We start from the raw sequence: 23,983 nt of genomic DNA on the forward strand, positions 1-23,983 counted from the left end.
GATGATGTATCCCATTTTCTAGACCCAAGAAAATACTACCCTTTTTTCCACACTGTTCTTTTCTCCCTTTTCCCTAACACCGACAGGAAGCTTGTTACTATGATGAATAAGTTATATTATAGGATTGGATTAAATTAGTCTTTATATATAAATTGACGAAGAATATAGGAACTTAAAAAATAATTTAACATTCTTTTCAACAATAAATGAATTAATTTGATCAAGTTCCTAAAGTAAAGGACTTCTAAAGTAACTCTACCTGTAATAATAACTTGCAATCTAAGACAGTAAAAACACTTCATCAGCACCACACAATCCCCCATCAAACGGTGCATAGCTCTCAGTACAAAACAAGTTTTAACTATGAAAAAGCACATGGTCCATGCTCCATACAGTCTGCTGCAATCTTTGACATAAAAGAGACATAAAAGATTACTCTGTCAGTCTGGCAGGCTTGATTCTAGGCCACACTTGGCTGGATATTATTAAAAAGGGTAGATGGTGAGGCTGGTGGATAAGTTTCTACCACTGAGATTACTGTCCAATACATTAAAAATGGGAAAGTAGTAAAAAAGTGAAATAGCTTTTCATATACATATAAAAGAAGTTCCTAGAAATGAGCTAAAGTAGCTGAGAAAAAAATGGAGTTTTGGGGAGTTTTAATTTCTGGGGTTTTAGTTTCTTGGTGGGTTTTGAGTGTAAATGGTGCTAATTTACCACCATGTCAATTCCCTGCTATTTACAACTTTGGTGACTCAAACTCAGACACTGGTGGGATTTCAGCTGCTTTTGAACCCATTAGAGCTCCATATGGTGTGCCCTATTTTCACAAACCATCTGGTAGAGACTCTGATGGTCGCCTCATCATTGACTTCATAGGTAAAAAAGCTCAAAAAAAACACAGTTCACAGTGAACTTTTATTATATTGATTGCTGTTTTCTTCTTCTTGTGGCAGCTGAGAGACTTAAGTTGCCATATCTTCATGCATATTTGAATTCCTTGGGAGCAAATTTCAGGCATGGAGCAAATTTTGCTACTGGTGGATCAACCATAAGAAGACCGAATGAAACCATTTATGAATATGGGATAAGTCCATTTGGTTTAGATATGCAGATTATACAATTTGAACAGTTCAAGGCAAGGGCTACTGAAATGTATAATCAAGGTTAGATTTTTCATGTTTTCTGTTTGATAAAATGTTTACATGAAGTTAATAATTTGATATTTCGACATTATTTTAACCCCCCCCTTTTTTTTTTTTTTTGGTAATTATTAGCTAAAGATCCTTCTGAAAAAGATAAACTTCCAAGACCTGAGGACTTTACAAAGGCGCTTTACACCTTTGACATTGGCCAAAATGATCTTTCTGTTGGGTTTAGGAAATTGAGCTTTGATCAACTGCGTGCTGCCATCCCAGATATCATAAACCAGTTAGCATCAGCTGTCCATGTATGTTTCGTTCTTCGAGTCTATGTTGCTCTGACTTTTCCTTTTTTCGAGGATATTCCTGCAAATAGATTGAGAAACTTTGGAGAAAAATGAACAAATTGGATACACACCCAAGTACGAGTAACATAACTTCTAGTTTTAAAATTGCCTGTATTTGACATCTTTAGCAATGTCTAATATGTGTGTGGCAATGGCTTTCTAACACTTTGCCTCGTCAAGTGCAAATAGTAGTCTTTTTGAATAACATGTTCATAGTCTGTAAAAGTACTATGAAGGCCCTTGTATTAGAAGAAGGCAAATTATATTTTATCTCTTCTATTAAAAATGAGTAAATTAGTCATTTTATTAAAAGTTTTATCTATTTTTTACAGTTAAAAACTAGTGTACACCGACATGAGGCATATTCCTATGTTAGTTTTTAATAGTAAAAATGAATGAAATTTTTATCATAAAAGGATTAGTTTGCTCTTTACTTTAATGTGTAGAGGCTAATTTACTCATCTTTTAAAAAAAGAGGGCAAAACACAATCTGACTCTTAGTACAATTATTTTCATGATACTTTTACCTTTGATAGTCTAATATCTGTGTGTCAATGGCTTTCTTTGATCAAATATGTGCAAATAGCAGTCTTCTTAGAACTTTCACAAGTAATTGCAACATTTTAGTCCATACTTGTGACAAGGAACAAAATCTAACTTATCAGTATGTTAAAATCCAGCATCTGTATGAGCAAGGAGGGAGGAGTTTCTGGATACACAACACGGGTCCGATCGGTTGCTTGCCGGTTAACTTTTTCTACATCCTTAATCCCGAGCCTGGTTATGTTGATCAGTACGGTTGTGTCAAGAAACAAAATGAAATGGCCATGGAATTCAATAGACAGCTTAAGGACAGAGTAATCAAGTTAAGAACCGAGCTCCCAGAAGCTTCGGTTACTCTTGTAGACGTCTATACCGCTAAGATTGCAATGATTGGCAATGCTAAGAATCTAGGTAATCATCATCATCATCACCATCATGTCTGATCCTTAATCTCCATGCTATGCAAGGGTAACTTTATTTATCAGTTTGTGCTTATTTTTTACAGGAATGGCGGATCCATTAAAGCCCTGTTGCGGATATCACGTGAACTACGATCACGTATGGTGTGGGAACAAAGCAATCATCAACAAAACCGAAGTATTTGGAGTTTCGTGCAAAAACCCGTCTATGTTTGTAAGCTGGGATGGAGTTCATTACACTCAGGCTGCAAATCAATATGTTGCAGATCGTACACTCAATGGCTCGTTATCAGACCCTGCAATTCCTGTTACTCTAGCATGTCATAAGCAGTAAGTAAGAGAATCTTTTGATCTCAAATGTATTGAAATCTCCATTTTGATGTATGGAAAGATCTGTTACGTGCAAATTGATCTCAAATGTCATATAAAAAAGACTTTAATGAGAAGTTTTAATAATGTTGGGGACCAATAAAAAATATTGAAGCTTATGTGGAATGTCATCATTTGCAAATGAGTACCTTCATTTTTCATATAACTTCACCAATAGACAAGAATCAGATTGCATTTTACCCCATTTACTCAAAAAATAGGTAAATTAATTATTGTATATTAAATAAAAAGTTAAACTGATTTTTTTTTAAAATTTTATTTATTTTTACTGTTAAAATTAGCATGAGTAGCTAAATTATCGAACAATTGCACATAGCATATTATGTGTACATAAGGATAAAGATTAATTTTTAACAAAAAATCAATTTACTTCTTGATCTAATATATATGGATTAATTTTTTTATTTTTGAGTAAAAATAAAATATAATTCAACTCTTAATATAAGAGTCTTCTTACTTGAGTCTCCTTAGTACTTTCACCTTTTCCTTCTGCATATTTTTTGGTTATATGTCCAACATGGGCATCTTCAAGTGGAATCGAGTGCAGTGGCTACCCTAACATACTAACGAAGAAACATACAGAGCTTTAAGTAACAAAAATAGATATCAGATTGTCAATCTTCCATTGCTAAGCCAATACATGATAATCAGGGTTCAGATTCACATGTTTAAAACGCCAAGTTCTAAATTAATATACACATTTTTATACACAAATCTCATTGCCTATGCCCATCTGGCAATGGAACCACCTTGTGAAACGGTACCGTCCTTTGCGGCAAAGCTCCGTCTTCTTCATCGTCATCGAATTCCAATAGATACCTATAGACGATTGGAAAAGGGTATCATGCATTTCAGCAACACACAACAGGTAAAACAATTCCGGGTTCTTTTAAATAAAAGGCCATGGAAAATGTTACTTACTCATCGGATTTCCTCTGGAAAGAAATGGTAAGGTGGAGAGTACCCCGCGAATATGCACAAAGAAGATTGTTAGTCAGTTTATAAAGGAGAGGAAATGATCAAAACGTGTATATTATGTACTGAATGATGACGGTGGTGACCAGAATAGTCACCTTTCGAGGTGTACTAATGACAGTTGCTTTATAGAGTGCAGTTGTTCCCGGATAAACAGCCAAAACATTTCTCCCTGCAGGGAATTCTTGAGTACCGGAAGGATCATTTCGTTTCGGGAATGGTATGATGCAAGATGCAGGCAGCTTGTACTTCCTGAAATCGCAATAACCGGAAAAAAGAATGACATCTTCAAGACTAATTTCAGCTATGCAAATAATTGAAAAATAAAAGCAACCAATGAACATTGATTCTTAAGACCGACTACATAAAATAAATTGAGCCATTGATATAGGTATTCTTGTAATTACAGTTAAACCACGATAGAGTCCTCCGGACCGGTCAATATTAGCATGATAAAGAACAAAGTATAAAAAGCTTACTTTTGGACACCGCCCTCTTCATCATCACCTGGTTCCTCATCGAGTACTTCGAATCTGGATATGGAGATTCAGCTTAAAAACAAGAATAAAGAAGACCCTGGATGGGATTTTCGTACGAGCCGAAACGAAACATCCTATATGAACCGTACTTACTCTTTTGTTTTCTCATCAAAATTGATCACTTTTACGACAAACCACTCATCCTTCTCGGCGTCTGAGGTGACTCTCGCAGCTACCTGAGTTCCAAAGCAAAGGTAAATTGGGTCTACAAAAAAATATCAAAGATTGTGATAGAGCTACACAGACAACTATGCTCTACAAGCTTACCTGTTCGTCTTTGAGACTAAGACAAGCCTCAATATGACTCCGCATAGAAGGAGAAAGGCGAGAGATATCTGAATCAGATTTCATTCTTCTCCTTTTCTGGTCACTACCATCTGCAGTATTTGATGTCAGTAACATAAACAGGAAGTTCAGATACCCTCATTCTAGTATGTGAAATCTAGAGATGAAATTGACTTCGTTTTACACATGTCATATATTCAATTTTCTAGCTTTGAAAGAAGAGAAAGATGATAGACACTTGATCGCTTCAACTAATTGCTGAGTCTTTATTTGATTTTAACCATCATGATATAATTTTGTACACACATATCAACTTGAGAAACTCTTTAGTAATCAGCCAAGCAATTCCGTGTTTCACTAAAGGTTTCAAGGAGAAAATCAAACTGCAGAAAATTAGTCTTATCTTAACATTTTTTTTTTCTGGTAACATCGTAACATACTCTTTGATTACAACATAACTAAAATGAACATTAGTGGTGGATAACATGCACCCATTTTTCTTCGCTGTTGTCCTGGTGCTCCGGATGGCAGGAAAGTGTCAAGTTTACTTACTAAGGAATTGGAAATCCTGTATCGATGACAAAACATCAGGAATTCAAGAACAAGAGAATACAGTAATGAAAATCAAACCAGAAAGTTCATCACTAAATACAAAGAAAATGGTAGAAGCCTTTAACAAAGATAATGGACATACACTACTTCTCGCTCTGAAAGATCTTTAGCTTGAATATACAAACTTTTTAGCCTTGACAATGAAGAATCACCGGGTTTCTCAACTACCTCAGGAGCTGCATTGATATACCAAAGTTCAAAATTTAGCACACACTCTCAGTAATATATATTCCCCGAAATTCAAAATAATGCATCCAATAGTTCCCCAATATAGCTTTTAAATCGTAATGACTATGATCTCAAAGCTCCATCTACAATACTTCTAAAATACTCCAAGAAACTACAGATCAAATTTAAACCTTATTGAGTTGACAACAATAATTTTCATTTACCATCCTTTTCCGGTTTCATACAATTAGCTGTTATTTTGTAGAATATTCTGATTTCTGACCTCTTTCATGCAAACATTCTCTATTAAAGCAATCAAAACATTATGGAAAAACTGATATCAGGAGCACGTTTATGATATGATAATATCAAAAGCTTACCTGAAGCAACTAAACGGATATTCCGAGGCTCACCGGTTATAAGGTAATATTATACATGAAGCATTGTTATATAAAAAAAAAGTGAAACCACTACAAGCTGAAAACCACAAAATTTCCTTCTCCATGAAAACGAAGCTCCAGAAGCAACTAATCCAGCTAAGTCGCGTGTTTTTAGATCGAAAAGGCGAAATCTTTACACCGAAATTACATCAAAAACTTGCTACCTTTAAAGTTTAAACCACAATTTAGATTCAAACATATAAGTATAGCTAAGTTTTAAACCAAGTCACACCAGTTAAACTACAAATAGAAACTATTCCTCTCCTATTTGGTCAAATTTTAACCTCTTTTAACAACAAACCCACCTAAAAAGAAACATAACTAAAAAACCCCCAAAGAACCAAAAAAAAAAAAAAACCTTAAAACCATTGAATAACATCATATTTTGATAATATAGAACAAACCCATTAATCTAAAGAACAAAATAAATAAACCCAGATCATAAAATTTGAAGCTAAAGGACAAAAAAATTTAAAAAGAAGTTAAGAAAATTTACTGGCTTGAAGCTTTTTATGAAGCTTATTGATTTCAACAAGCACCTCTTCTTGATCTTTCCTTAATCGATCGAGTTCCCTTGAGTTGTCCATGATTGAAGCAATGTCCGGCGACGACATCGTTTAACGTTTCTTATCTCCGTCGTCGGAGATACAATGTTTGTTTTTACCAGATTACTTTCCAGCTAGATTTTTTTTTTCACTTCATTCAAACCTTAGTTTGATCAAAAGTTTTTACTTTTTATTATTATTTTCAAATAAAGCTTGAATTAAAAATTAATGCTATTATAAAAAATTTAAAATAAATAAATAAAGTTTGGGGAACCTTTTAAAATTGTTTTAATATTGAAATATAATTAAAATTTAAAAGAGAGGGAAAGAAAATGAAGAAAAAGAAAAGGAAAATCGGTGGATAAGTTTTGATTTTTCTTTTTTGGTTTTCACTTATGTTTTTAGTTTTGTCTCTCTGCTATTAACACGTGGAAGAAGTACAAGTCAATTTACATTTATTTTCCTTTTCGCCAATATTTTTTTTGCCACGCGTTAGACTCGAATGCCACTTTTTACATATTTGGTCCTCCGGTGGAAATTAAACATTGCACTTAGGACCTAAAATTAGGTTAAAATACCTGTGAGATCCCTGTAATATAGGGACTAGATTAAATTAGTCCTTCTATTACTAAATGAATCAATTTAGTCTTTGTATTATTAAAGATAACCAAATAAGTTCAAATTATAATAGAGTTAACATTTACATTAAAAAATATCTTGAAGATTATTTTTTCAAGTGCGCTTTAATTTTAAACAAATTATTTCATTTACGGAACCGTAAAAACTTAAAATATAGTAAATTTGTTAAATAGTAAATGATATTTTTAAATAATAAATGTTAACTCTATTTTAATTTGATTTTATTTAATTTTTTAATAGTATAAGGACTAAAATGATCTATTTAATAGTAAAAGGATTGATTTGATTAAGGCCCTAATTTGATCACCCTTAAAATTATAATTTTTTTCCCAAAATCCAGAATCACTTGGGCCAAGTAACCAAATTATCTCAGCTAAATAATTTGTTTTACTCTTCTTAATCAATTAACTTAATAACTTGATCGAAATAATTTAGATAAGTCAAGTTGATTTTTAATTATTATTGTGGCAGTTGTGTGAGCAATCTTTATTTAGTGCTTGTTGTTCTTAACACTGAGTAAGTTACATAACTTAGCTTTATATAGTTTTAACAATCTTTAGAAACAAAATCTTCAGATTGTAATCTTTACTGATATTTTGAATGCGTGATAGTCTGTTTTGGATATCAATCCATTTGAAATAACATATTTTGATCTGATTAAACAATTGAATTCCTTAAAATAAGGATATTGGATTGTATCTCTATTATCTCCTCAATATTTTGGACTTTATTAGTATACAACATATGCAAAAAAATGTACCAATACAAACCAAAAAATGTACCCTAAGTACCGAAAACTCAGTTTTAATCATGTACCAATACAAGCCTCACTTGTTTCACAATTTTAGATACTAATTTCAAAAGTATCGACACTTAGGATTTGGATACCGATATCCACTATAAATTTTCGGTATATAGGTATAGGGTACTGATACCTCATGTAAAAAATGTAGAAAAAGAGACTAATTCAAGACTTCCAAACATGCTCCTTAATGCACTAAACATACATGACATGCAAACAAAATCATTCCAACACATTAGACATTATAAAACACAACTAAAACATGCAATTTCAAGTGTGATTAACTTCTAAGTCATAATATGATTAGTTGTTTTCAACATCTTGAATAACACTAAACCTTTCAACAAAATTCAATTCAAAAGCGACAAAGTCCCCTATGATATGACAAGCCTTGCAAAAATACCAAGTGATAAAAATGTTAAAGCAAACAATAACCAAAGATTCAAGGCTAAGAATTGAGTAAAATTTAATCCTAGTTACATATCATTACATCAATAAGGAGATCATGTTGAGACTCAAACATTATCCACTAAATTACACTTTACTCTTATAAATTATGCACAAAATATAAATCTCCACATTAAACTTTCCTTAAAGCTCAATGGTATTTTACTACGATCCAATGATACTTTATGCATTCATTAAGTCAAGAGCATACCGATAAACAACATTATAAACTAAATTTAAAACAATTACATAAATCAGCTGACATGTTATAACATTATGACATCTTATTATGCATCCACAATTGAAACTATATACTAACAAATGTACATATCACAAGGTATGGCAAAGTATCTTCCATTCACTTAGTTTACACAAGCCTCATCCTCAATTAACATTAACATTAACATTAACATTAACATTAACATATTCCAATTGCAATAACAAGATCAATTTAGATTTGACAATTAAGTCTTCCCCTATCAATTGAACATGAAAATAGAGTACGGATACACAGATAAATACCGTAACTATCCAAAGTAATCAGAAGGCTGAAGCAAGAAAATGAAGAAAAATTTTGGAAGTAATGAAGAAGGCAATGAGTCATGAGACTAGAACTTTAGTCTGGCAACTGGCGCGGTCTTAAGTAATTTTTTAGGTTATTCTGCCTAAGTCAGTTTATTCTCGAAAAGTATTTTATTACTTTGAAGATTTACAATTAAGAGAAAATTTTTTATTTATAGTTGAGCTCTCACAGATCCAATAGTATAGATTAAATTAAATAGACGAGCAAGATTTTGTCTATCTACAATATAAGAGTCTTAAGAGATTTAAGCTTTATGTATCCTTATTCTAATTTTACTGGAGTGTTTAACTGGGCCACCAAAGTTTTAAATAGATGAGTTTCTCCGTATATTCCACGAGTCAGGTCAATTCAAACAGATCAAATGAGTCTCATTTAATAAGTTGACCTCCATAGAACTTTCTATGCACAATGATTACGAGTTTTGATCTGTAGTATGTGACACTAGAAGATAAAAAAAGTTGACAGAAAGCAAGCCACGAGGGGAGCAAATAACCCGTATTAAGGAATCTCAAGCAAGATTGTGTTCTTAACGACCCTTTCAGACAAAAGAATCCTGATTTGGCATGTGGTCGGATCAGGAGCTTATGCTCCAATTTGAAACAGCGCTGTAAAAGGCCTATCAAGTCTTCCTGTGAAAGAACATGATGAAGGTTGCCTATGCTGTTGGACCCAGCTCATCATAAATTCCTCAACCCAAATGCCACTACTATCATAATTGAATTATACAATCTTCGTCTTATAGTTGTTGAGTGGGAAAAGTAAGTATCCTCTCACCCTGATTAATCCAATTAATTCGGAACCAGTGAAGTTGTTACTGCTCCTCCGACTCTTGACATTACAACTCCCAGGAAATATGATAATGTCCTTCTAACTCTTCTGTAATGCTTCCTCCACTTTAATCCCGAATATATTATATAAATATTACATAAAGATATAATAATATGTGAATATCAATTTCACACCTACAAAAAAACAACTAAGAATGAAGTCTTTTGCTTGGCCTGGTAGCTAAGTTTTATCCATCCATAAAACTCACCTAGATTCGAACTTTCGAAAAAATAAGTAATAGGCTTTTATCTGGGTAGCTCTAAGTTTCTTAAAGTGGATATTTTAACTTCCGAGTATATTTTTTTTACAGCAATACTAAATAATTTAAATTAATAAATAACTTATTGTTACTGTACTTTTTAAAAATACTTTTCAAAATCATTTTCAACCTCAACAACAATGAAAAACTAACCCTTAAGCTATCTCAAATTTATAAAAGATTATTGTCTAACTTATTCTTCATTTTAGTCCATTGAATTTCATCAATTTGTTCACAAAAATGATTTAAAATGACCAAACACTTAGATAATATTTGATAAAATGAAAAATTAAGTACTAAGTTTAAGTTATAAAATAAAATTATACTTTACATTTTATCTTTAATTTTTAAAACATTTGACTTTATTCTAAAAAAATTAAAATTTAAATATCAATTTTTATAGGATAATATAACATTAAAATAAATAAATTAAAATAAATATAAAATATTCTCCATTAAATAATAAATAACTTTTATCTACCTATTATTTTCCGTATTTTTTATGATAAAAAATTTTATTCCTATTATTTTATTTTGAATTAACAAATATAAAAACTTAGATCATTAATTTTCAACACTCAGCTATTAAGGCTAAGGGAAAGGTGTACTTGAAGTCTAGAATGAAGAAACAATTATTCAACGATTCGAAAAGTAAACATCAAAAGCATAAGGCCAAAGAGTTCCTATTCCAAATATGGTCAAAAACAACAAAAATGAGATTACCAAAGAAAGGAATTTTATAGAAATATATATGGATTTCATTTCCTTTTAGCATCAAATAAAGGGTCTCTCACTTTGAACCCTTTGATAAGATTACCAATTGTCAATCAAAGGCACCTCAGACAAACAGAATCGGTTAATGAATAAGATTTAAAAAGAAAAACCAAACCTTTTTAACAGTTTGCTATAAAAATCTGAGTACCATTTTTTTGAGGCGGCTGATTGATTTATTTGGTTCCCCAAAGTTTCTAACTTTTTATTTGATCTCACTCTTTTAAGGAAAACCCAATTTAAGAATTGTCATTTTGGTTCCAAGTATGTTGTTTTTCTCTTTAGATTATGATATTTCTCTTCCAAAGGAATCAGCTTTTTTTGTGTGTGTTTAAATTCAATGTTTGAGATTTTCTTCTTGGTTTTGTTTCCAATGGGTTGATGGGGATTTCTTTTAGCTTGGGTTTGTTATGTTAATGTAAAATTTTGGGTACATTTTCCGGTTTAGGAAGAACATAAATTCTCTTCTTGATTCATGTATGGTGTTTTGAGTTTTCAAATGCCCTTTTTTTGTGTTATTTTAGCTTATTGACATTGTTGATCAAGAAAAATTCAAGCTTGTTTTGGTTGATTTTATTGGTTCATCAAAATAAAAATAAAAAAAGAAAGAAATTCTTTTCACAATAAGATTTCATGCATGTTGTTTTACATTTCTCAAACCTAAAATGACCACTAACATATTTTTTCCCCTTAAAACCTTTTTTTTTTCAGTTCTGGTTTATCAAATTATTGTAGTTTGAATTTAAACCCTAGATGAAGGCATTTGGTCCATTCAACTTTTGTTGGATTTCAATTTGATCTTGGTAAAAGTAGACTAAGATCCTTTCCATAATGAGAGTTCCCTTGAGAAGGTATTGCCTTTTCTTAAGTTATTATCTTATTTATATTGTTCCCACTCTTTTTTTTTTCTCGAAATACTTTTATCATACACATATTCGGATATAGATATACAATGATATGAATATAAACCTTCAAGTATATTTCAAATACATTTAATAACCATCTCCCAATATTTACATTAGACTTGTACTAGAAACTAGAAAGGCAGTAAAAGTATCATGAAAACCTTGTACTAGGAGTCTGATTTTAGTTTGCCTCTTCTACTTAAAAATGGGCAGATTAGTCCTTTTACATTAAATCTTTTACTATTAAAAACTGACGTAGTTGATGGAATAACAAAAAGATTAGTTTGATCTTTGATTGAATGTAAATGATATTATTTGTCCATTTTTTTGAGCGGAGAGAGTAAAATGCAATCTAAGTTTTAGTATAAGGACTTCAGGAGTACTTTTACCTTAGATGTATTGGCACTTTTACTGGTTGAAAAAATTTGAATTGACACCTAAAAAGGTACTAATATGAATTGCATTTCACCCCTGTTGAGTTGCAGTGGTAATGTTAGGATACCAAATGAGACAATGAGGTTGATTATAACAACATTTGGTGGAGTTATTTTTGGCTTCTTTTTAGGAATAATATCTCCAAAGCTTTCTTCAACTAAGGTTACACTCATTTACTGTTTCAATATGTTTACAGTAGTTGTTTTTTAATTCCCTTGAATGACAAGTTTATTTCATTACATATGTATCTTGGTTAGATCAATCTTACATACATTGAGAGCAAATATCATGGTCTTTCGACTCAAGCACTATTCGATGCTTTGAACCCTCTCAAGGCTAATAAGGTCGGGTCTAACAAAGCCAAAGGAGCAAAGGTAAATCCCCCTTTTATTATTGTGATTACTGCAATGAATGATGTGAATTTGTTTTACTCGTTGCCCTCTATAGTTAATGTAAAAATAATAACTGGTAGTTCCTTAATTATGGCAGATATGGACTCCAACAAATCCAAAGGGTGCTGAAACACTCCCCCCTGGTATAGTTTCGTCTAGATCTGATATATATCCTCGACGATTATGGGGTCATCCTGATAAGGTATGCACCTTTATACTATATTTTGTATTTATGCTAATCTGGTATATGTCAGCTATGTTTGAGGCAAATGATGGTGTATCTTTATCCGAATGTATTCAAAATTTGTTTCTCTGATATAATCCGGGTTTGCATTTGCAGGACTTAACCATCAAACCAAAGTATCTTGTAGCGTTTACCGTTGGTTATAATCAGAAACACAACATAGATGCAGCTGTGAAAAAGGCCAGTTCTCTCTCTCCCTCTCTCACACACCCAGTTCTCTCTCTCCCTCTCTCACACACACATACACGCATGTATATGCTATGTTATTTTGACTTGTCATTTTGCGTCCTATATAAATTCATTTTCATACCCATATCTAATGCTTACACCCGAGTCCAAGTAGCATAGCATATATCTATGCATATTGTTGACTATCTCTGGCCTCACATGTATATACTATTTTTTCATTTTCCTAAAATGTTGACAGTTCTCAAACAACTTCACAATTGTATTGTTCCATTACGATGGAGTGACCAGTGAATGGGATGAATTTGACTGGTCAAAGAGAGCTATTCACGTGAGTGCTCCAAAGCAGAGTAAATGGTTAGCAAGCAACTAATCCTTTAGCTTTTATCAATAGTATATATAAGCCTTGTTTACGCTGCATTTCACTTGAAACTCCATTGAAATGTTTATAAGGTGGTTTGCGAAGCGCTTTTTGCACCCCGACATTGTTGCACCGTATGATTACATCTTTATATGGGATGAAGATCTCGGTGTGGAGCACTTTAATGCAGAGGAGTAAGTCCATAACTTCCTTGTCTTTCTTTAGATTCAAGAACTATGTTGCTTCGACTCTTCAGTCTCTCGTATACCGCATATTTGGATATTAAGTATAGGGATATAATTTTCCAAATATATGAAAAAACGAAACTCACCCTCTTTGTCTAAGTAACATAGCATGGAGACCTTTATACTAAGAATCCGATTGCATTTTGACTCTACTTATAAAATTTCAAATAGCATATTAGTCCTTTCCGTAAAAACTAGTGTGGTTAACTAAGTAATCAAATAGTGATACATGATATGCCATGTGTACATTATGTTGATATACAGGGGCCAGTTTTTAACAGTAAAAATAAATAGAATTTTTAACATAATAATCAATTTATTTTTTTATTTAATATATAAGGACTAACTCATTTTTAAGTAGGGAGAATGCAATCCGACTCCATGATACTTTTACATATATATATATATATATATATATGTGCAAGTAATGTGAAAATAAACTGAAACTCTCAGATACATCAAAATTGTGAGGAAACATGGCTTAGAGATATCCCAACCGGGGTTAGATCCGGATAGTGTTGGGTTGACATGGGCAATGACAATGAAGAGAAACGACACTGAAATTCACACGTAAGAGCGTTTGACCGATATTTGTACGTCCCACATAGGTTGAAAATGGAAATTAATGTAGGTTTTTTTTTTTCTTCAGGAGAACTCAAGAGAGAACTGGTTGGTGTACTGATTTGCATTTGCCTCCATGTGCAGCGTATGAAACATTATTAATACATATATAAAATATATGATATTACTTCGAATATTCGTTTTTCCAAAAGTAGTTGCGACAAACACCCGTATTTAATACATATTCGAGCATGAGTTTAGTGGCAAGGATGGCAACAGGGTACCTGAATTTATACTTCTATATACATATACACACCTGAACCTGTGTCATCCCAAATTTTATTTATTACTTTAGCTTTCAACTCCAACCCTGATTTTAAAACCATATAGGGTCGGATGAAAAACACTTAGAAAAATTGAACATGTCATAGACACTTATCCATGTTTCACACTCACACCAAATCCAAATTATATATAATATAGTATACTCTTTTCTTTGTTAAAATGATGTTTAAACATATTGCTAAACTGTTGTTGCATTGCATGGTTGGTCACAGATTTGTTGAGATCATGGCTACCGTGTTCTCTCGGAATGCATGGCGATGTGTTTGGCATATGATTCAGGTAAATTGATTAAGCTTTAATCTCAATTGGATGTTCATTTTTCTCAGCTTCCCCGATTTATGATATAAACTCTTGTTTGAAATGCCAGAATGATTTGGTTCACGGATGGGGTCTCGATTTTTATCTTAGAAGATGTGTCGAGGTTAGTAACTTCCTTATAGTTATTCGTATGCTTGTGTGTAAAATAGATTTGGATATGGATATTCAAGGATTAATATCTATGTCATCTCTAAATCTATTGCAGATAATAATTAGAATATCTGAATTTGCAAAATACGAATCAGATATACATAAAATGATAAACACTTCTAAAGCGGATAATATCTCGTAATGAAACACAATCAGACAATATTTACTCAATATGTGTGTACATGTATATAACGAAGGAGTTTTGCTGATATTTGCTGATAATGTGTGAAATGAAACAGACTCCACATGAGAAAATAGGAGTTGTAGACGTTCAGTGGATTGTACATCAAGGTATTCCTTCTCTACGGAACCAGGTATCTTAAAACCCCCTTTTAAACCCCCTTTTTTTTTATTATTGGGTAAATAAACCCAGTGTTACTAAATTATTAGTAACTTTACATTTCAGTCACTCAATTTTAAAAACTTATAAAATAGTCACTGAACTTTTCAAATGATTTTATTTAAGTCACTGGACTGTTAAAATTTTTTTTTTTAAAAGTTCGGTTGGGCGAGCTAGGAGCGACGAGTTGACTATTAGTTTGGTGAAACAGTACTCATCGACGAGTAGAAGAAATCTATTTGGATTTTGGTTCATAAATTAGTGATGTTCAAAGTTGTTTAATGAAAAAAAAAAAAACTAAATTGTAGAAGAGGAGGTCGAAGTTTACTCTTTCGATTGATGTCGGAGGTGAGAACGAAGAATGCTATACATCAGTGACTTTAACAACTTAGTAACTTAAATGAAAACATCCGGATAGTTTAGTGACTATTTTTTAACTTTTTGAAGTTTAATGACCGAAAAATAAACTTACTAATAGTTTCATGACTTTGAATGTAGATCTTACCCTTTTATAATTTACTTATTCCCATTTTGCACACTATAATATTACCTTCTTATTGTTTGTTTTTCAAGACATTTTCCATGGGTCAAGAAGACATTGGACTGGCACCATGGAAAGGGGTATGTCTTAAATATTCCTCTCTCTCTTCTTCAAACCCATCCTCGCCACACATAAATATAGGGGTTTTCATAATGATTACAACATATTTAGTGCAATTGTGGATGTAATGAATGTTATTGAGATAAAGCATGATGGAAGTTTTTGTATTAGGAGTCAGATTGTATATTGTTTCTTCTATCAAAAAGTAAATTGGATCTTTTTTGTTAAAAATTTCATTCATTTATATTGTTAAAACTAATGTGACTGATGAAATAATTAAACAGTAATATGTGACATGCCGCATGTATTTTATGCTGACGTGTAAGAATCAATTTTTAACAGTAGAAATAAATAAAGTTTTTAATAGAAAAATCATCTTGACAAATATATAGTAATTAACTTACTCTTTTTTAATAAAGAGGACAAAAAACAAAAAGACTTTCATAATATTTTTATAACTGTTATTGACGATAGCTACCTGAAAATTGTTGTTTGTGGCAGGTTAGGGAAAGGTGTAAGAAAGAATGGAGCATGTTCCAAAATAGGATGACTGATGCAGAGAAAGCATATTATGAATCAATGGGGATTAGCACTACCGACATAACTTATGGGATGGACCCTTCTGATTTTAGGAGATAGACAATTTCTTATTTGTTTGGTCTTTAGGTATTTACTCATTTTATAATTAATTTTACTCAGATCGTTTTGGGATAAATTTTAAAACTATACATGAATTCTAGTCTAATGTGCAATTCTATACATATATTTTGATTTTGTGTAATTTTACACATGAAATTTTAATTTGATTCAAATTTTATAAATTATTAACACAATTATTGATATAGCATAATTTTATGTTTATATATTGCATACACATATAATTATATTTATTCAATATAAAAATAATTGCTATATTTATTTCTTTATATGTGCATGAATGAATCAAAATTAAAGTGTCATGTATACATTTGAACTACAATCAAAGTTTCATGTAATTGCATCAAATTAAAGTTCATGTATTAAATTGTACATTAAATCGAAATTCATGTATAATTTTAGAATTTATCCCATTCGTTTTTCTTAAAAGTATCCCTATTTGATAAATATTCGTGTCTCTCATGCGTTGAGTCAGGTTAGGTTCTATGCTTGTCCAAACTCGATCATAGTTGCAAAAGATGAACTCAAACCCATTTTAAGCCCGTTCATATTATTTTTTAATTTTTTTAAAAAATATTTATATTATATTATTTTAATATTTAATAATTTTATACATTTTTATTTATTGAAATTCTTTATGTAGTCATTTAACATTATTTTAATGTTTATATTAGAGTAGTATTATATATTTAGTATAAGTTTATTTTTTTAATGTGTTATAAATTAAATAATATATAAAAATAACATAATACAAAATATTATAAACTTAAAATAAGTCGGGCCGGGTTAAACTTGAACCTTGAATATTTAACCTCGAGCTCAATCCATATTTTAAATGGACTTAATATTTTTATTCAAACCCTCCTAAAATTTGAGCTAACTCCATGCTAGAAAAAAGCTATTGAGGAAACTGAGGTAGTTGAAAAAGAATAAGCCCATCAAGAAGACGTTAGACTTGGCAAAAGGTCAGTAATAGACAAATCTCCAAAGAATTGATGATCCCAAAGATTTCAACTTTACAACTCCAGGAGCAACAATCAGACACTGACACTGATTGGTTAGATTCGAGTTCATCATCAGACCCATCATCAGAAAGTCAATCAGAGGAAGAAAGCTTTTCAAAAGTTTTACAAACCCACCTAAAGGTGGAACAATCAGATGATGAAGATATGCCAGAAACACCAAAATCATCTTCATCACAATACCATCCTACACAGAAAACTTCTATTGGTAGAACCACATTTACTCTTGATGATATTCCACAAGAAAAATGGCCAGATAGAATTCAAGAATTCCATTCCTGGCTTGAGACTTGCAAGCTTACTGAAGAAAGCAATTACAACATCCTTATGGAGTTTGTATCCAAGTTTACTGGAATGTTGCGAGATTGGTGGAATTCAATTAGCCAACAAGATCAAATGCAATTTTTGGTTCTTCAACACCTTACCCAACCAATACGAATCATTCACCATTATTTTGTGGGCAATCCAGATGATCTTTTACCTCTCAAAAGACGAGAGTTTTACAAAAGAAAATGTTGCTCATATAGCAAAAGAGGTCTAGCAAAGCATTTTAAAATAATGACTAAATTATTTTGTGCTTTAGGTCTCAATTCAAATCTAAAGCCAATAATTCTTTCATCTCTTCCAGATCCTCTTTAAGTTGCAGTCAATCAAGCTCTCCAAAGGCAAAATAGAGATATTCTTCATTTGACAGTTGGAGAAATCCAACAAGAAGTTTTTATTGCCTTGGAAGATATTTGCAACAGGAGAAAAATATTCAAATACTATCTCCATGGTAACAAGAAAATTGATTGTGCATGTGATGAATCCTATTTGAAATACAAGTGCCCCAAAGACAATTCTTATGTCTGCCATTCCAAGAAAAAGAAACATTTTAGAAAATATTCTTCAAAATGGAAGAGGAAGAATAAGCCATAATGGAGGTATCTCAGGAAGAAATGAGAATCAACAAAGTCTGAATGTAATGACCCGAAATTTATGGTTATCGGAAAGTGTATTTTCGGGTCATTGTTCTCATAAAACGGATTCGTAAATATTTATTAAAAATATTTACAAAGTTAGTAATGTGGTTAATTAGGTTTTGGTTAGGTGAATTAGCTTAAATTAAGGTTAATTAGGCATAAGGATTAATTGAACAAAATGAGAAAGTATAATTATAGATTAAAGAAAATTTGATGGATTAAATGAGAAAATAAACCATAAGTAACACTTGTATGGTAAAAAGTAAACACAAGTGTATGGTAACAATTAAATACATTTGTACAAATAATGTACATAAGTATAAAATAATTATAAATGTAAATATTTAATATTTAAGTATTGGTATCAGAGTCAAGGTTTTAGTTAATTAACTCATTTGCTGAATTTTGTTAAGATAGTAAGATTTAGAGAAAATCCTCTTAATGGCTAACAAAATCTTATAGCGACCCTCAACTTCTTCTACTACTATTTCGATGCCTAATTTTCCTTTAAAATCTCATTCAACTAAAAAGATTTTCATCTCTATAAGAGATATAATATCTTGATGAAAGAGATAAAGTTCAACCCACTGATCTCCCTACTGTAAATCCCCATGCAGCATATAAAAAGGCTCCATTTTCTCCTATCAGGTCTATTAGAACCTTGATACAGGGTTCTTCTAAACAAGTGAGGGAATATATTCAAGCCTCTAGGTTTGATAGTTATCCCATCACTGCAGCTTCACCTGAACAGTTTGTTAATTTGGAGATTCCTGCAGAATTTCCAACAGAGTGGGCTCGAGCAGGATATACTCACATCCATTTTGGAGCTATTCGTCTAGCCTTAAATTATAATGGTATAGTTGGAAAACATGTAGTAGCAAGAATAGCATTGCTAGATTCCAGATATTTGGAAAATCAAAATGCTTGTATTGCTACTATTAAAGCAACCTTAAATTCAGGCCTTGTGATGGTCACACTTTTTCTAAATTTCACCATGGCATTAGCAGATCCCAACCTGACCACCTTTAAAAGTCCAGATCCAGATTGCAGGAGCGCCACAAGTGACATCAGCTATAGCTGCTACTCTTCATTACCAGATTGTTTACAAGGTTCAAGATTATGCCTTTAACTTATCAAGACATAGAATAGAAGACTCTTTGCTGATCTCTGTGAACACAAATGACCAACCTCATTGTGTTCATGTTCTAAGAAAGATTCTAAGAATTGAACTCATTAAACTTCTCCCAGAAAAATGGGTTACTAGCTATGAACAACTGATTGAACATAGCCAACCAATTCAATCGGCAAAAAGAAAGATCACATCAAAGGAAGATGGAACAATAGAAATAAAGTTTGATCATAGTCATTTGCACAGTCCTAAAAATTTCAATATTTTTCCTACACAATTAATGATGCAACCAGTGGAAAGCCTAGCAAAAGAACATGATCGAGAAGATCCAGATTGTTGCTGTGCATTATGTGAACTTGGTCCAGAAAGAAATCTAATACAAAGCTTTTCTATAGATGGAAAGCCTTTATATATGTTTAAAGATGAAAAAACTGGACATTGTCCTTAAGATCTTAGCTGCTCATGTGAGTAATGTGCTGATGACGGAATGAGTGCCTGGATTGATGGTATAGACAACACTGCTTCAAAGCCAGGAAAGAAAAAGAACAAAAAATCTACTCAATCTGAATTCTACAGAAGATGGATGGAATGAGATCCAGATATTGGTCCACTTGGTAAAGACAATGGTAAATTTATTTACCTTGTAGATTATTCAGCTGACAGACCTTTACTAGACAAAAAGTTCCCTCAGAACCTTGTAATCCTTTTTTTCCTCCTATAAAACCATCCTCTTCGCCTCCTCCACAAAATCCAAACTTTTCAAGAAAACAAAAGCTTTTTTCACAGCCTTGTTACAAGAAAATTAACAAATGGATTAGAAAAAATCCTTTCCCTAAACAATCAGAAATTCCTACTGTCTTATGATGCAATCTTTGTCAAAAGCATCATATGACAAAGAATTTCCACCTCTTGAAGAATATTCTGAGAAAAAACTATACTTATGCACCAAAAATCCCTTTAAAAATCCAAACAGATATTTCAGGTGCACTAACAAAGATAAGTGCTACAGAAGCTACTCTCAATTGGCAGACAGAGAATGCCATTGCTCAAAATCATGCCTTAAAAAAGATTGATTCAAAGATCTCAGCTGTTGAAGCAAAAGTAGATGACAACACCAAAATGGTTAGAGATCTTATTCATCTTTTACAAAAAAGACTAGATGTAGTGGCAAAAGAATCAGCAGCACCAGGACAAGATTTCTTTTCTCATCTTGTTCAGAGAGAAAAGGAAATTCAGAATTTAAAAGACCAAATCAAAACTCTTCAAGAAACATGAAAAATTCCTGAACCAGTTCAAAAAACAGAAACAATTGAGTTGTTTCCCTCCATACGACAAAGAAGTTCACTTCCAGTAGAAGGAGTACGAATTACTTTTCCAGAATTTCCAAAACATACTAATCCTAGTACGAATGAAATCTTTTTAGAAATCAAGAAACAAGAAGCTGAGAAAAAGAAGAAAAAGGCTACTGAGAAGGTTAAAGTAGCTAGTGAAAGTGAAGCATATCAGATGGAAAAGAAACTTGGTAAGAGACCAGTCTCAAAAGAATCTCCACCAAAGTCACCTCCTCCAAAGCAAGTTTCAAAGTCCCTGATAATTCAAGATAGACATCAAAATCCTTTAACAACTTTTTTAAAGGATTACAAAGAGTCCATAATCCTAGGAATCTCAGCCTTACAAAATCAAGAATAAAAATAAGATACTAAAACTGATTCGTGGAGAAATTCAAGTACACTAGAAGAATCTGAATCCTCATCAGAAAGACAATTAGAGACAGAAGATGAAATCCTCCAAAAGGCTTTTTAGACAACTAAAGTTGAAGAACAAAGTGATGAAGAAATGCCAGAATCATCTTCTGCACCACAAAGACATTATTCCACACAAAAAACTTCCATTGGAAGAACCACTATCACTCTCGATGATTTACCACCAGAAAAATGGCCAGATAGAATCCAAGAGTTCCATTCTTGGTTAAAAACTCGTAAGCTGACTGAAGATAGCAACTATAATATTCTTATGGAATTTGTTTCCAAATTTACTAGAATGTTGCGAGATTGGTGGACTGTGATTGATTAGCAAAATCAAATGCAGTTCTTAGTCCTCTAAATCTGGCTTAACTAATCAGAATTATACACCAACATTTTGTGGGCAATCCTAAAGATTTGTTGACATTGAAAATAAAAGAATTCTATAAGAGAAAGTGTTGTTCATACAGCAAGAGAGATTTAGCAAAGCACTTCAAAGTAATGACTAAATTATTTTGTGCTTTGGGCTTAAATTCAAACCTTAAGCCAGTTATTCTTTCATCTCTTCTTGATCCACTCCAAGTTACAGTTAACCAAGCCCTCCAACGACAAAATAAAGATATTCTCCAATTAACAGTTAGAGAACTTCAATAAGAAGTCTTTATTGCCCTAGAAGACATTTGCAACCGAAGAAAAATATTCAAGGACTATCTCCATGGTGATAAGAAAATTGACAAAGCCTACGATGAATCCCATCTGAAATACAAATGTGCAGAGAAAATTGACAAAGCCTGCGATGAATCCCATCTGAAATACAAATGTGCAAAGGATAAATTATGTAACTGTCGTACTAAGAAAAAGAAGCATTTCAGGAAACATTCTTTTTCTAAAAATATTTTAAGATGGAAAGGGAATAAAAGACCTCAATGGATATATCTCAATAAGAAACGAAGAACAACCGCAAAATTTGATCGATGTTACATTTGCAATAAAAAATGATAATTCTCAAAAGATTGTCCAAAGAATAAAAAGAAGGCAAAAAATATTGCACAAATGGTTCGACAATTAGGAATTAAGTTGCGGGAAGAAGATGATATAGAGTCTGTTTGCTCTGTTGAAGAAGAACCTTCAGAAAAAACAATTTGTGCTATTCCTGCTTATATTGATGAATTTCAGAATCAGAATCAGATTATTCAGATATTCAAATGGTGCAGGCCCAAGTTCAGAAAACATCAAGTAATATAGTTCCATTTCCTCAGATACTAATCAAAATCTATTTAGACAAATATAGTAAACCCATTACTATAATTGCCTTTATAGATACTAGAGCAGCAGAAACCATTATGAATCCAGATGTTTTGCCTTCAGAATGGTGGAAACCTCATGTAAGGTATTTCAATTTTGTTGTTGATCATCCTTTTGCTACCCATCTGATTAGTAAGCCCATTACTATTCAGTTCTTTCTAGGCTGTTGTGTCAAAACTACAGTTCTGGGTTTAAAACTTCCAAGAAAAGATATTGTAGTAGGTTTTTACCTCTACATAAAAGCCCACTATTTGAGAATCCTCCCTGAATGAGTCAGATTTAAAAATATTTTCCAACCTTTTGTGAAAATACCTAAATTTTTTACCATCTAATCTGAAAAAATCCTCCAAATCATTCAAGAATTAAAAACCCAATCATGTGCAGAATCTCACTTAGAATTCCTGAAAAAATGCCCAAATCTTTTGTGAAAAAACCTAGAATTCTTCATCAATTTTCCATTCAAGAAAAATGAATATATCAATCTAAAAAAGGCCAGCCATACAGGAATGAATCCAGATCATTTATTGCTAGTAGAACAAGAATGCAAAGAATTACAACAGCAAGATCTGATTGAACCATCAAATTCCTAGCGGGCATGTGAAGTTTTCTATATAAATAAGAGACTTGAACAAATCAGAGGAAAGTTAAGATTGGTAATAAATTATCAACCCCTTAACCATTTCCTCCAAGATGACAAGTTCCCTCTGCCAAATAGAAATTCACTTTTTTCAAGTTTGGCCAAGGCAAAAGTTTTCTTCAAGTTTAATCTCAAAATGAGATTTTGGCAACTGGGAATTCATCCTGATGACAGGCCAAAAACAGGATTTTGCATTCCCAGTAGACACTTTCAATGGAAAGTAATTCCATTTGGTATAAAGATGGCCCCTTTGCTCTTCCAGAAAGCGATGATAAAGATTTTCCAACCCCTTATGAAAAATACTTTAGTTTACATTGATGATATCTTGCTTTACAGTTCAGATGAAGAATCTCATGCTCAACTTCTTAAAGACTTCAAATTTATTATTTCCAAATATGGGATAATGCTTTCAGAAAGGAAGATACAGATAAACAAATCAGAAATAGAATTTCTAGGAATGAAGTTGAAAGATGGGCAATACTCTCCAGGTCCTCATATTGCTCAAGAACTCCTTAAATTTCCATCTGAAAACCTGTCCTTAAAATAGGTACAACAATTCTTAGGGATTGTTAATTACCTTAGAGATTTTTTTCCTAAAATTTCTAAGTATATTAACCCCCTGAGAAAGAGGCTTAGAAAGAACCTCCATCATGGTCATCTTATCAAACAAAAGCTGTTCAATGATTAAAAGAATTGACACAATATTTACTAC

General features: G+C 32.1%; 3 protein-coding genes across 3 annotated transcripts; 2 read left to right on the forward strand and 1 right to left on the reverse strand.

Moving 5' to 3' along the window:
- Positions 1 to 450: 450 nt before the first annotated feature.
- Positions 451 to 2,946, forward strand: LOC108463351 (GDSL esterase/lipase At5g14450-like). Its single transcript, XM_017763600.2, has 5 exons — positions 451 to 879; positions 957 to 1,166; positions 1,278 to 1,450; positions 2,170 to 2,443; positions 2,538 to 2,946. Exons 1-5 carry the CDS (start codon positions 642 to 644, stop codon positions 2,783 to 2,785), a joined length of 1,143 nt encoding a protein of 380 aa, XP_017619089.1. The 5' UTR covers positions 451 to 641; the 3' UTR covers positions 2,786 to 2,946.
- A 480-nt stretch (positions 2,947 to 3,426) lies between these two features.
- Positions 3,427 to 6,806, reverse strand: LOC108481519 (SAGA-associated factor 29 homolog A-like). Its single transcript, XM_017784642.2, has 9 exons — positions 6,357 to 6,806; positions 5,335 to 5,428; positions 5,132 to 5,208; positions 4,623 to 4,732; positions 4,449 to 4,531; positions 4,296 to 4,349; positions 3,915 to 4,068; positions 3,763 to 3,776; positions 3,427 to 3,660 (listed from the first exon to the last, which is right to left on the reverse strand). The coding sequence occupies exons 1-9, from the start codon at positions 6,472 to 6,474 to the stop codon at positions 3,558 to 3,560; spliced, it is 807 nt and encodes a 268-aa protein (XP_017640131.1). The 5' UTR covers positions 6,475 to 6,806; the 3' UTR covers positions 3,427 to 3,557.
- A 5,286-nt stretch (positions 6,807 to 12,092) lies between these two features.
- LOC108478410 (uncharacterized) lies at positions 12,093 to 16,670 on the forward strand. Its single transcript, XM_053030604.1, has 13 exons — positions 12,093 to 12,272; positions 12,332 to 12,448; positions 12,564 to 12,668; positions 12,807 to 12,890; positions 13,138 to 13,253; positions 13,350 to 13,451; positions 13,956 to 14,072; positions 14,152 to 14,208; positions 14,621 to 14,687; positions 14,776 to 14,829; positions 15,116 to 15,190; positions 15,790 to 15,837; positions 16,319 to 16,670. Exons 1-13 carry the CDS (start codon positions 12,093 to 12,095, stop codon positions 16,454 to 16,456), a joined length of 1,260 nt encoding a protein of 419 aa, XP_052886564.1. The 3' UTR covers positions 16,457 to 16,670.
- The last annotated feature ends 7,313 nt before the right edge of the window (positions 16,671 to 23,983 follow it).

Source organism: Gossypium arboreum, chromosome 7 (assembly GCF_025698485.1).
Source record: "Gossypium arboreum isolate Shixiya-1 chromosome 7, ASM2569848v2, whole genome shotgun sequence".
In the NCBI taxonomy this organism is placed as follows: domain Eukaryota; kingdom Viridiplantae; phylum Streptophyta; class Magnoliopsida; order Malvales; family Malvaceae; genus Gossypium; species Gossypium arboreum.